General features: G+C 40.2%; 1 protein-coding gene across 2 annotated transcripts in view; it reads left to right on the top strand.

Annotated features, from left to right (window-relative positions):
* Positions 1-13581, top strand: part of LOC308640646 (arf-GAP with SH3 domain, ANK repeat and PH domain-containing protein 1-like) — a 31808-nt gene that overhangs the window by 13416 nt on the left and 4811 nt on the right. The window contains exons 8-13 of one of the 2 annotated variants that reach the window (XM_081312456.1): positions 1344-1372; positions 1458-1536; positions 3455-3528; positions 4895-4988; positions 5595-5796; positions 6344-9637. In XM_081312456.1, the coding sequence (XP_081168582.1) occupies positions 1344-1372; positions 1458-1536; positions 3455-3528; positions 4895-4988; positions 5595-5796; positions 6344-9637 (3772 nt within the window). Of the gene's footprint in view, positions 1-1343; positions 1373-1457; positions 1537-3454; positions 3529-4894; positions 4989-5594; positions 5797-6343; positions 12373-13581 lie in introns of those variants that run through there. The other variant, XM_081312457.1, reaches the window with a different exon arrangement.

Below are 13581 nucleotides of genomic sequence, written 5' to 3'. Positions count from 1 at the left end.
GGAAAGATTCCAGCCATGACCATCTTTTCTCCATACCTATCATACATACTGCTTGCTGTGGTTTAAATTGAGTCATTCTGAGGAGCAAAATTACATTTCAGAATCATTCGTGATTTTTAATGACAGCTCTACTCTTTCTCTTCTTTCCTCTCTTCCTTCCTTCCTTCCTTCCCTCCTTCCTTCCTTCCTTCCTTCTTTCCTTCCTTCCATCCTTCTTTTCTTTCTACTCCCTTACCTCCCTCTCTTTTTTCCTTACATAATTACTTTCTGTATTTCTTTCCTATTTGCCTAAAAATAAAATTTTGATCATGGGCATTCTAGAAATTCACTTCATTACTGAGCTACATCCTCATCCTTCAAAAGCTAATTATAATTTTTTGATAGGCCTGGCCTTTTGTGAATACACTTAAAACACTGGCAAGTCATACCAAACCAAACTCATTTGCAAACAGAACTCTTTATACAGTTTACTCTTTGAATACCCAAAATCTTTGTCATATATGCGTGTGTTTGTGTGTGTAATAATATATTATTGTTATCAGATAAAGCTGTGCTCTTCCATTTCAACTTTCCCTTTAAATTTTTATGTCTCAAAAGTTTAAACCAATTAACCTTTATTTCTTAGATGTAGAAACTATCTGTTCTCACACAAGGGGATCATGAAAATCTAATCTGTTTAAACCAGAGAATACAGGAATAGAGGATGCACAAGAGGAACCAGCATCCCACCTGAATATAAGAAACAAATAATAGATGTCATAGCTTTCAGTGTCAAAATATGTGTATCAACTGACTCCTTCAGATATCTTTGTTGAGAAATGAACCTAACGTTTCCCTGGGATCTGAACACAGCTTTGGCCTTACTAAACAAAAATGAAAGGACAAATGCAGTAAATATCTACATACTTAAAATTATAAAGATTAAATCTTTTCAATAGTATTTCAGTAAGATAGGTTCTATGGCTTGTTTTTGTTTTGACTTCACCTTTGCCATTGAATCTCTTAGGGACCTTCTTTGCTTCTCCACTAGAGGATTGTTGGATTCTCCATCAATCTGTATCTTTGCATTGGTATATGTTTCCTTGTCTGTTTTATTTATGGTCATTGGACAGATAATCTCAGGTTTGTGAAATGAACAGCATGTTTCACAAAACCTATTCACAAAATTCCTTTACTCACATGATTGTTGTCAGCCAAACCAGCCAGCACAGAAACCCAGGAGATAGCATAATTTTTAGCACAGCTGAACCATGGACCTCAGATGTATGTGGAGGCATCTGTAATGCATGAGTTGTTTTGTCCTCTTCAACTTTGCTTGATTATATACCCCTTTTGTTTTTCAGCCTCTAGGGATTCATCTGATTTCAGAAAGGTAATTAAATTTCTATATTTATTCTAAATTATTAACTTTGTAGTCAATGAAAAATACACTCTTTATGTACTATCTTCTTTCTAAGCGCACTGATCCCATCACAATAAAAGAGGCGCTTCCACGGAAAGGATTAGGCAAGGTGAAAGAAAAGACAGTCAAATTGGGTAAGTTTTGCATTACAACACTCCAGGGGACACAATGTTAAAACACTTGAAATGCTACCAGTGTTCCCACATGTAAGGTGGTTTTCCCAAAGAGGTGGGAGGATTTTCCTCACAATGTCATCAGTAGTCACAGAAAATGATCTCTCCTCTGTGTTTCTGGGAATATCCCCTCAATTCTGAATTGTTTCCCCTACATATCATACTATTACATTCTCCCTATTTCCAGCCTTTGGAGTGAACTAGCTACCATGCAGATGTCACCATAAGCATCTCTTTAGAATGTGAAAGGTCAACCTTCTGAAATTTCTTAGAAATATTTCCCGACATGAGCCAAGCCTCATTCTGTATCTTTATACCTTTCCTCTGCCTCAACTGTCCTCTGGCATTAGGCCTCACCTATCCCTTTATTCTGAGACAAATCCTGACCTATTTCATACTTTTCTCTGTGTGGGCCTACAGAATTTCATGCTCTCACCATCTCCTGCTCTCTGGCTACTCACCTCTCACCTGTCTTTTTGAGGGGTGAGTAGCCAGAAAAAACACCATCCCTGGGGGCACATCTTCTCTGCCTTCTTAGGTCATTTTCTCTGACACTTCAGCTGGTCACATTAGCTTCCAGACACATAGGTTCCCCTTTGCCCTTCTCACCGGAGTCACATGGGTATAGTCTAGCCTGCACCAGTTTTTTCTTCCTTCCATCAGGCACAACCTAGGTCCCTTGATAGGCACTTCCAGGATCCTCATGTGCGTGCGTGCGTGTGTGTGTGTGTGTGTGTGTGTGTGTGTGTGTTGTTTAGAGGAACTGAATCAAAGAAATTACTGTTGCAGTCTTTCCGAGGATGGCTATGGCTTCAGCACTCCCATCACCCATTGAGAGAAGAGCATGCTTTTTAAGCACCAGTGCATAGTGCACCTTTTGGTCAGATCAGTTTAAGCAATATTTTTTTTAATTGGTTGTTCAAAACATTACATAGTTCTTGATATATCCTATTTCACACTTTGATTCAAGTGGGTTATGAACTCCCATTTTTACCCCGTAGATGTGACTCTGACTCTGTAAGCAATATTTTTGATCTCAGGTTTCTCCTTAGCAGGGCACATCGTGGTACAACTTAGAATGCAACTTCCTCTTCTCTCTCCCCCTTTGTCTGAGGCAGATCTGCATGCAGGTTGTAGGCTTTTTTTGTTTATGGTACACAGATTACTGAATCTCTGGACTTTTTCAGTGTTCAGAAATTTTAGGGATTTGAATAAAATCCCTCTTTCACTCACTTTGCTGAGAAGCTCTTCACCCACTCTTTGGTCTCCATGCAATAGTGCCGCTTAGAATGCAGCTTACTCTATACTAACATTTTCCCAGAACCAGCCCTTCTTTCCATGTGTATTTTCAAGCTTGTTTCTTAGCAAATTTCATTGATCTTGAGTAGACAAATCTTGGCAATATGGTTTGCACTGAACCTTGTATCCTGTCATGTCTATAAGATGTGTGTTGAGGATTTGGATCAAGAAAAAATACTCCCTGAGAACTCAATGTTTGTTGGGTGCAAATGGGTACATCTTCATTCACAACTACTTGGAAGTCCAAGCCTTGAAGGATGGCTGTATTCAGTCCACTCAGAGGACTCCAGTTGCCAATTAAAGTGGCCATGGGATAGAACTAAATGGTAGAGTATTTGACAAGAATGCATAAGTTTGTGGGTCTACTCCCAAGGTGTATACACAAAGAAAGAGAAAGAAAAAAGAAAAACTGTGGAAAGTTGAAACCAGTAATTATTCACCAAATATTAAACTTAATTGGAAATCATATTTGGGAATATTAAGTTGTTTTGGTGTTACAATTATCCTTTTCTATTTGGATTGATGTTCACGCTTTCTAATGCAGTTCTAAGGAATGTGAGTAAATGTATTCATTTATCAGCAGAGACCCATTTTGACATGACTTCAGAAGAAGAGGACAAAAGTTTTGATGACGCTCAATGTACCCAGTCTCAGGTATGTCAACATATAAAGCATTTCTTCCTGTTTCTTCTTGTTTTTCTTTCTTGAGGAAAGTAAAGGAGGCCAAATGAAAATACCTTTTAAATAGTCTTTTGGAATCCAGGCATTATATATTACTAATTACATCTAAAACCACTCTGAACTGGTTAGAATCTGAAAATAGCATTAGTAGTCCTGTCAACTTATAGCTAAATTTACTATGTAATGGAGGCAAAACAATTCTAAATGTTGCTTGTGCTTCCACTTGCATAAACATTTTGAAAAATAAAAAGTTGAGACTAAATTTGAGACTGACGAATAACCACCTGGGTTATGAATGGTAATGGTCACTGACTGCATTCATGTGAAAGGGTGATGTTGTCACAGGCTCAAAATTCTAGTGAAAATCAGTAGTTATTTGCTACAAGTTGAAATATATTAACTTTACATCCTGGTTAATGTTTATTTGTTATTTTTTGTTTATTTTTATTGATTTTTTAAAAAATAAATGACAGCAGAATGCATTATAATTCTTACTACACATATATAGCACAATTTTTTATATCTCTGGTTGTGTATACAGTATGTTGATGAAATTTCTGTCTTCTTACATGTATTAAACAATTTTTCTGTGGTGACCTTTTCATTTTGTTTCTCATCCTTGCAGAAAATTCAGTCAATATGTTGAATAATTTTATCAAAATGTCTTAGTATATTAAAGAAATGTATTTGTGTGCATTAATGGGGGAATGATGGAATTTAGAGATGCTATCTCATCTTTTTTCTCACATTGCCAACATTCCTGGTGTGAGATTTAGCACACATCTAGATTTATTTTATTTGGCTGGCATATGTAGGTCCTTGGGTTTACAGCTTTCCCTTTGGGGTGTATCCTGGGCAGGGGCCATATCTCAGTGTCAGATCCCCAACTGAACACCTAAGTCTCATATTTTCAAACAAAAACTTTGTTAGTTCATTGTTTAAAAAGTGTAATCCTATTTAATATGAAACATACTCCTCAAAATTCTTTAAAATAAGACTTGAAAGCCTTCTCACATTTGATGGTGAATGCAAAGTCGGATGAGTTACAATGAATATCATTCCTCCCATCCTTTGGGGTGTGTACACCTTTGTTAGCACGTTGTCAAGGAATGCCTTTTCTATGACATCCACCCTGCTTTTACCAAATCAGGAGCCATTGGAAGATAAGTGTTCAGCTTCATCTGGAGCACAATGCTAAGACACCCTATGGAAAGTATGACTGCTCAGTCTGTAGTTATCTACATGTTAGTTAGCTGCTTTCAAGACCAAAATTTGGGTGATGTCTAAAAGAGTGATAGTGAAGTCTTCATGCAGCTCATTGGGGTCCTTTATTTTACAGGTATATTCTGAGGATCATCCACAGATGCGTGTTTCTCACTCATCTGGAGAGAAACATCATAAAGCAAAAGAGAAAGAAGATGGACATGTCCATGGTAAGAACAACATATTCTACACAGTTCTTTGGATAGAATATTGATTTATAACATGAGTGCTGATGTATTCTAATACTGGGAGAAATGAACCTAGTAAACAGGGAATAAAGAAAAAGCAAGAAAGATAAAGAGTTGTCTCTCTCAAGACCAAAGTCCAGCAGCAGGTTATAGTGGGAGTGTCCCTCTTAGTTTCTGTACAAGACAAGTATAGAGCACAGGGGAGTTGAAAAACTTGAATTTTTATGTTGGAAAGAATAATGTTCTTCACATTCTACCTGCTTTCTGTTCATTTCTCAGTGTATTTTTATTTTCCTCAGGGAATCTTTTCTAAAGATCAGATATATGTATTAGATCACAAACCTCTTTTCTAATATCATCTGTCTAAAATTATAATGATCTTTTTTTGTGTCTGTCTTCTCCATTAGATTTTAAGCTAAAGAACAATAGGGGTCTAATCTCATTTGCTATATCTTCAGAGTTCAGCATATTGTGTCACGTGTTTTATGCACTCATTGTTTTAGTGTATAAATAATGCATGTGAAATATACAGCATTCATATATTTAAATTAGTCACATATTTTATTTCTATCTTCTTTTTTCTGACAGATTCTGTTAGCCTATCGAAAATCCAGAAAGCAGTTCTATCACTTCAAAGAATAATAAAAAGCAAAAAAAGTCACTGCACACAGTGTTCACTACATTTTGAAAAAAATGCACAACTGGAAAATGAGATTCATGAGCTAAAAAAGAGGGTATCAGAGTTTAAGCAAGAAAATATAGAAGTGAAACAACAACTCCACAATTTGAGGTATTATATCCTAGATCAAAAGAAGGAGTGGAATCTTTTCCTTTAATCCAGTAAAATAAGAAGGAAATTTTTTTTGTAACTACTGCCTCATCTGTTAGCACTTTGCAAAGGAGAAAACGTGAATAAATTATAAATTCTTACAAATATGATAGCATATTATTAAATGTGATTACTTCTAAAAACTAAGTTCATATTTTTCCCATAACAATTTTAATGTCTCTGTGGAACTCCATCTGCTAGTAATCTATTTATTTAACCAGCATAATTTGGGATTGTTATTTGTTTATATTTTTAACTTTTTATTACAATTAATATTTCAAGAAATATCATTTATAAAAAAATCATTTCCTACTCAGGTACCATGGCATGTGCCTATAATTCCAGCAGCTTAGGAGACAAAGATAGGAGGATCAAAAGTTCAAAATAGGGTGGGAGCGCGCCAGGCCGGGCGCAGGGCTGCGCGCGGGGCGTTCATGAGCCCCGGGAGCCTGCACCGTGACTCACCCCCCGCCCCCGCTTGTGTCTCATCCCCCCCCCCCCCCGGCAGGATGCCGGACCAGATCTCCGTGTCCGAGTTCATCGCCGAGACCACCGAGGATTACAACTCGCCCACCACGTCCAGCTTCACCACGCGGCTGCACAACTGCAGGAACACCGTCACGCTGCTGGAGGAGGCTCTAGACCAAGATAGAACAGCCTTGCAGAAAGTGAAGAAATCTGTAAAAGCAATATATAATTCTGGTCAAGACCATGTACAAAATGAAGAAAACTATGCACAAGTTCTTGATAAGTTTGGGAGTAATTTTTTAAGTCGAGACAACCCCGATCTTGGCACCGCTTTTGTCAAGTTTTCTACTCTTACAAAGGAACTGTCCACACTGCTGGAAAATCTGCTCCAGGGTCTGAGCCACAATGTGATCTTCACCTTGGATTCCTTGTTAAAAGGAGACCTAAAGGGAGTCAAAGGAGATCTCAAGAAGCCATTTGACAAAGCCTGGAAAGATTATGAGACAAAGTTTACAAAAATTGAAAAGGAAAAAAGAGAGCATGCAAAACAGCACGGGATGATCCGCACCGAGATAACAGGAGCTGAGATTGCCGAAGAAATGGAGAAGGAAAGGCGCCTGTTTCAGCTCCAAATGTGTGAGTATCTCATTAAAGTCAATGAAATCAAGACCAAAAAGGGTGTGGATCTGCTGCAGAACCTTATAAAGTATTATTACGCACAGTGCAATTTCTTCCAAGATGGCTTGAAAACAGCTGATAAATTGAAACAGTACATTGAAAAACTGGCTGCTGATTTATATAATATAAAACAGACCCAGGATGAAGAAAAGAAACAGCTCACTGCACTTCGAGATTTAATAAAATCCTCTCTTCAGCTTGATCAGAAAGAAGATTCCCAGAGCCGGCAAGGAGGGTACAGCATGCATCAGCTCCAGGGCAATAAGGAATACGGCAGTGAGAAGAAGGGTTACCTGCTGAAGAAGAGTGACGGGATCCGGAAAGTGTGGCAAAGGAGGAAGTGCACCGTCAAGAATGGAATTCTGACCATCTCACACGCAACTTCCAATAGGCAGCCAGCCAAGTTGAACCTTCTTACCTGCCAGGTGAAACCGAATGCCGAGGACAAGAAGTCTTTTGACCTGATTTCACATAATAGGACGTATCATTTTCAGGCAGAAGATGAGCAGGATTATGTGGCGTGGATATCGGTGCTGACCAACAGCAAAGAGGAGGCCCTGACCATGGCCTTCCGGGGCGAGCAGAGCACAGGGGAGAACAGCTTGGAAGATCTGACGAAAGCCATCATTGAAGAGGTCCAGCGGCTCCCCGGGAATGACGTGTGCTGTGACTGTGGCTCGTCAGAACCCACCTGGCTTTCAACCAACTTGGGTATTTTGGCCTGTATAGAATGTTCCGGCATCCATAGGGAAATGGGGGTTCATATTTCTCGAATTCAATCTTTGGAATTAGACAAATTAGGAACTTCTGAACTCTTGCTGGCCAAGAATGTAGGAAACAATAGTTTTAATGATATTATGGAAGCAAATTTACCCAGCCCCTCACCAAAACCTACCCCTTCAAGTGATATGACTGTACGAAAAGAGTACATCACTGCGAAGTACGTCGACCACAGGTTCTCAAGGAAGACCTGCTCCTCCTCGTCAGCTAAGCTGAGTGAGTTGCTGGAGGCCATCAAATCCAGGGATCTACTTGCACTCATTCAAGTCTATGCAGAGGGGGTGGAGCTCATGGAACCACTGCTGGAACCTGGACAGGAGCTCAGGGAGACCGCCCTTCATCTTGCCGTCCGAACTGCAGACCAGACATCTCTCCATTTAGTTGACTTCCTTGTACAAAACTGTGGGAACCTGGATAAGCAGACGTCCCTGGGAAATACGGTTCTGCACTATTGCAGCATGTACGGCAAGCCCGAGTGCCTGAAGCTGCTGCTGAGGAGCAAGCCCACCGTGGACATCGTTAACCAAGCTGGAGAAACTGCCTTGGACATAGCAAAGAGACTCAAAGCTTCCCAGTGCGAAGATCTGCTTTCCCAGGCTAAATCTGGAAAGTTCAATCCCCACGTCCACGTAGAGTACGAATGGAACCTTCGACAGGAGGAGATCGATGAAAGCGATGATGATCTGGATGACAAACCGAGCCCCATCAAGAAAGAGCGCTCGCCCAGACCCCAGAGCTTCTGCCACTCCTCCAGCATCTCCCCACAGGACAAGCTGTCACTGCCAGGTTTCAGCACCCCACGGGACAAGCAGCGGCTCTCCTACGGGGCCTTTACCAACCAGATTTATGCCTCCACGAGCACAGACTCGCCCACGTCACCAACTGCAGAGGCTCCACCTCTGCCTCCTAGGAATGCCGGGAAAGGTCCAACTGGCCCACCTTCAACACTCCCTCTAAGCACCCAGACCTCTAGTGGCAGCTCCACCCTTTCCAAGAAGAGGCCTCCTCCCCCACCACCCGGACACAAGAGAACCCTGTCCGACCCTCCCAGCCCACTACCTCACGGGCCCCCAAACAAAGGCGCAATTCCTTGGGGTAACGATGTGGGTCCGTCATCTTCAAGTAAGACCGCGAACAAGTTTGAGGGGCTGTCTCAACAATCCAGCACCAGTTCTGCAAAGACTGCCCTTGGCCCAAGAGTTCTTCCTAAACTACCTCAGAAAGTGGCACTAAGGAAAACAGAAACGAGCCATCATCTCTCCCTAGACAAAGCCAACATCCCGCCTGAGATTTTTCAGAAATCTTCACAGTTGGCAGAATTGCCACAAAAGCCACCACCTGGAGACCTGCCCCCAAAGCCCACAGAACTGGCCCCCAAGCCCCAAATTGGAGATTTGCCACCTAAGCCTGGAGAACTGCCCCCCAAGCCCCAGCTGGGTGACCTGCCACCCAAGCCCCAGCTCTCAGACTTACCTCCCAAACCGCACATGAAGGACCTGCCCCCCAAGCCCCAGCTGGGCGACCTGCTGGCAAAGTCTCAGACGAGTGACATCTCGCCCAAGTCTCAGCAGCCCTCCGAGGTCACACAGAAGTCACACCCCGGGGATCTCTCCCCAAACATGCAGTCCAGAGACGCTGTCCCGAAGCAGGCATCTGAGGACTCCAGTGACCTCACGCCCACTCTGCCCGAGACGCCTGTACCACTACCCAGAAAGATCAACACGGGGAAGAATAAAGTGAGACGCGTGAAGACCATTTACGACTGCCAGGCAGACAACGACGACGAGCTCACCTTCATCGAGGGAGAAGTGATTATTGTCACAGGGGAAGAGGATCAGGAGTGGTGGATTGGGCACATCGAAGGACAGCCTGAAAGGTAGGGGGTCTTTCCAGTGTCCTTTGTTCACATCCTGTCCGACTAGCAGAAAGCAGAACCTTATGGTTGTCTCCATCCTCCATGCCAGACTTCTGCTTCCATGCCACCCTGTGCACAGTGTGTGTATAGCTGCTGTTACAGAATAGGAAACTCCTCGAGGGCCACCTCGGGAGGGGAACAGAGTATGTATTGTAAATATCCTGTGGTCTTCTGCCTTTGCCAGTATGAGGGTAGCCTCGGGGCCCGGTGCGCCTTGCTGGTTTGCCAAAGCCGTCCCTGGCACCTAGCACTTACATCTCTCTCTATCTGTGCTGTTTTACAAGCAAGCAAAAATAAAAAATAAAAATAAAAAATAAACCAACTACAACAAAAAACCAGGAGTGTAGGAATTGCTGGCTTTGAAAGTAGAGTGATTTCTGTTCAGCAGCCATTGAAGGGCCTAGAGTCGACTCTGCTCCTTCCAGTGCAGTATTCTCAATCTTGTTACTGAAAATGCAGCATTAGCAAAGAGGTGGGTTCTGTTCTCCAGGTGAAACTTCTAGTTAGCTCCATGACAGACCAGCCTGTAGTTATCTGTGTACACAGTTTACAGCTACAAAAACCTACTTTGGTATTTATTACAGACAAGTGCTCAGTTAAATATGTTACTCCTTCAGCAAATGTTCACTGACCCAAAACTCTTTGTGGCATTTTACAATGCACACAGCCTCATGCAAGTTGAGACAAGTGGATTTATACTGTCTTATGATGATGAGTGCCCACCCTTGAGATATTACCTCATTATGCAAAAATAACATATCCTTCATGCCTATTTTGACAAAGTTTAAAATATGTCTGATGAAGTTTAACTTTCAGGAACCAAGGACTGCCAGAAAATATTAGCCTCTACATTATGCATGCATCTAGAAGCTTATACCTGAAATCTTGCCTTTTATAAAGGAATAAATAGTATGAATAAGTTGAACTGTACATTTTTTAAACTTGATTGCCATTAAAGCAGAAATTATAAGGTTGCAACTATATCTGTTTGTAGTCAGTCATTCAACTCTCTCAAAGAGTATGAATTTACATAATGTATTATGAATCAGCATCCCTCAATTGTGTTGAAGCATCTAAAGTGTTGGTTTTAAATTATTTTCTTAGTTTTGTTCTTGGATAAATTAACTTTTAAAAGACTATTCAAAATGGAGAAATTAAAAGTCAGCCCTTCACACAGTGTTTCCAGAGTAGGATCCAGGTGCTGAAACCAAGCTCTTCTGCTCTTCTTCATACATCAGTGTTCCCATCTGAAGCGCCAGCCACTAGACAGTTCCCTTTCAAGTCAATTCATAACCAAGTTTTGGAAGCTGCTATGAATTGCACTGTGAAAAAGCTCTCCCTGCAAGGAATCTTGTCTCTGTTTCTCTGTCACTTGTGCTCTTTCTCTCTCTCTCATTTTGTTTTCATCCCAGCCATGCTTATCAGACCACTAAGAACATTGTGTTTTGATCTTTGGCATCAGTCTGAATTTTGGACAAGAATACAGCAGTCATGTTCCACAACCAATGGAACTGTCCTTGATTCTAAGGCTCGTGTCATTCTGATGTTCCATTTGCTTAAACTGCTATTTTGGCAACAGCACAGAAGACTTAATATTTTTAAGCAGATAATCTTAGCCGTGAATGAGAAATGTTAATTTCACAGAAGCACAATTCCCAACCAAATCCATAGGAAAAACCCTCTTTCATAGTCACAGTGCTCAGTAAATATTTAGTTCTGCTTAAGTGGTTACTATGAAAACTTTGAGTAGCCACCTGAAGAATAAACCTTGCATGGCATACCTGAGAAATATTTTATCAGCTACTATTGGAAACTGATTTTAAGCAATTGCTTCCTCAGCATCAGGGCACACGTGCATTCCCGCACCTAACCCAGAATGTGAGGGAGGCACCAGGCCACGTGCTGATATGTGACTGGCCGTGCCAGCAGCCTCAGCATTTAAGCCACACTGGTATCAGGACAGGAAGTCAGCATCTGAGGCTGCCCTGAGTCCCAGCTCATTCATTCACAATTTGAAGTTGCAGTAAAGAGCCGTTCTTCATTGTGGCCAGACTATTTGCAACTCATCTGAAAATAAACTAGTTATTTTAAATACACACACAAGCTCCGTCTCTAGAGTTATGTGGAGGCGATGTCTATTCTGTTTCCCCTATTGTAGAAACTCTCACAGATGCATTTTTCAGACCTTTTTTTTTTCCTCCTCCTCCTCTCTGGTTTTGTTTTGTTTTCCATGAGGAATTTGAGTTCTCTCTAATCCAGCTTACTGTGGGACATAGGAAAACTAGATAGAAAAACCATTGGCAATCTTGTTGAGTTTAAATCTGATCTCATTCTTAAACTCGGTGAAGAGCCATGATCTGCCATTTTGTACATGATATAGTATTTTGAAGGAATGGGACCTTCCCCCCCCCAAAAAAAAATAGCAAATTAGTTCTTTTTTTTCCCCGGAGGAGAAAGTAATGTTCTGCAAGTAGTGTGTGTCTGTTTGACTGTTGAACAGCAATTGCTATTTATTTTTGTATTGCCTAGATCTTCAACGTGTTGTATAGGAATCCCATAGTGCCACTCGTTAATTTCCGAATCCTCATCTGGATGTTACCATCAAACATCAGTACACTTTTCGTTTCACATGTATTTAATGTGACCATTTTTCAGTACTGTATGTGTTAATTTCTACTTTTTTAATATTTAAAATTGCTTTTAAATAAACATTCTCAGTTGACCCCCCCCCAAAAAAAAAAAAAGTTCAAAATAATTCTCATTAACATAGCAGCAATGTCCTAAGCAAATTAATGAGACCCTGTCTCCAACAACAACAAAAAAAATGAAAAAGACCTTGGGATGTAGCTAAGGGATTTAGCTTCTGGGCATTCAATTCCTGGTACCAAAGTTGGGGATGAGAAGAAAAGAAAAAAAAATAACTTTCTATATTTCTGTTTACTTTTGAAAAAAATTTCAATATAGAGTTATTTGGTTAAAGTTGGGAAACTTTAAAAAGATTACAGGATTTTTAAATTTCTCTCAAGAAAGTTTGTATTCCACCAGTGAGGCATTTTTCACTGCCCTGAAACATGTTATACATTTATAGTTTTTAGGCTGATTTTGGGGATCAAACTCAGGGTTTTGTGTTACTAGTGTGATGTGCTAGTGCTGAGCTAGACACTAGGCTACACTTCTAACATTAACATTCATTAAAAAATGAAATGAAAATAGATTATTTTTTATTCAAATTCATTCTCATTCATAAATTTGTTCATATTTCTATATTGAAAGGACATATACTTTTTATGTTTTTAGGTATACATGACAGTAGACTATATGTTGACATAAATTTATTTTTGTTATGTCTTATATTCCATTGTGTGTGTGCACACACACATATTTTTTTTATCCCTTCATCTGTTGAAGAACATTACTCTTCATTATTGGATTAAATATTAGGTCCCATCTTGTTCAAAAATGGATTTTGAGTTTTTTGTAAAATACATAATGATCAAAAAGGTAAGTTGAGAGTGTTACCATAAAAGAAACATAAAAAGTATAATAACAGGTATTAGATTATTTATCCCAGTTCGGGGTTATAGTAGTACAAAAGATACATATTTTTTATATCTTTATTTTATTTATATGTGGTGCTAAGGATCGAACCCAGCACCTTACTCATGCTAGGCAAACACTCTACCACTGTGCTACAGCCCCAGCCCCAAAAGACACATATTGAAAAAAGAATGTCTGAATATGCTGTTACACTGTAAGCCAGTTATAGGTATACCTGACATATTTTATGAAGATAAATGATGTTACTACTGAATTCATAAGTTTGTATATAAACAATGTCTTTAAAACTTATTTGACATGAAATTATCTTTTTAACTGGGGAGGACCTATGATTGTGCAAAAAAAAT

Source organism: Spermophilus citellus (assembly GCF_964194105.1).
Source record: "Spermophilus citellus genome assembly, contig: SCAFFOLD_557, whole genome shotgun sequence".
Taxonomy (NCBI): Eukaryota; Metazoa; Chordata; class Mammalia; order Rodentia; family Sciuridae; genus Spermophilus; species Spermophilus citellus.
The sequence above is the reverse complement of the archived record's forward strand: the minus strand, read 5'-3'. Positions and strand labels throughout refer to the sequence as shown.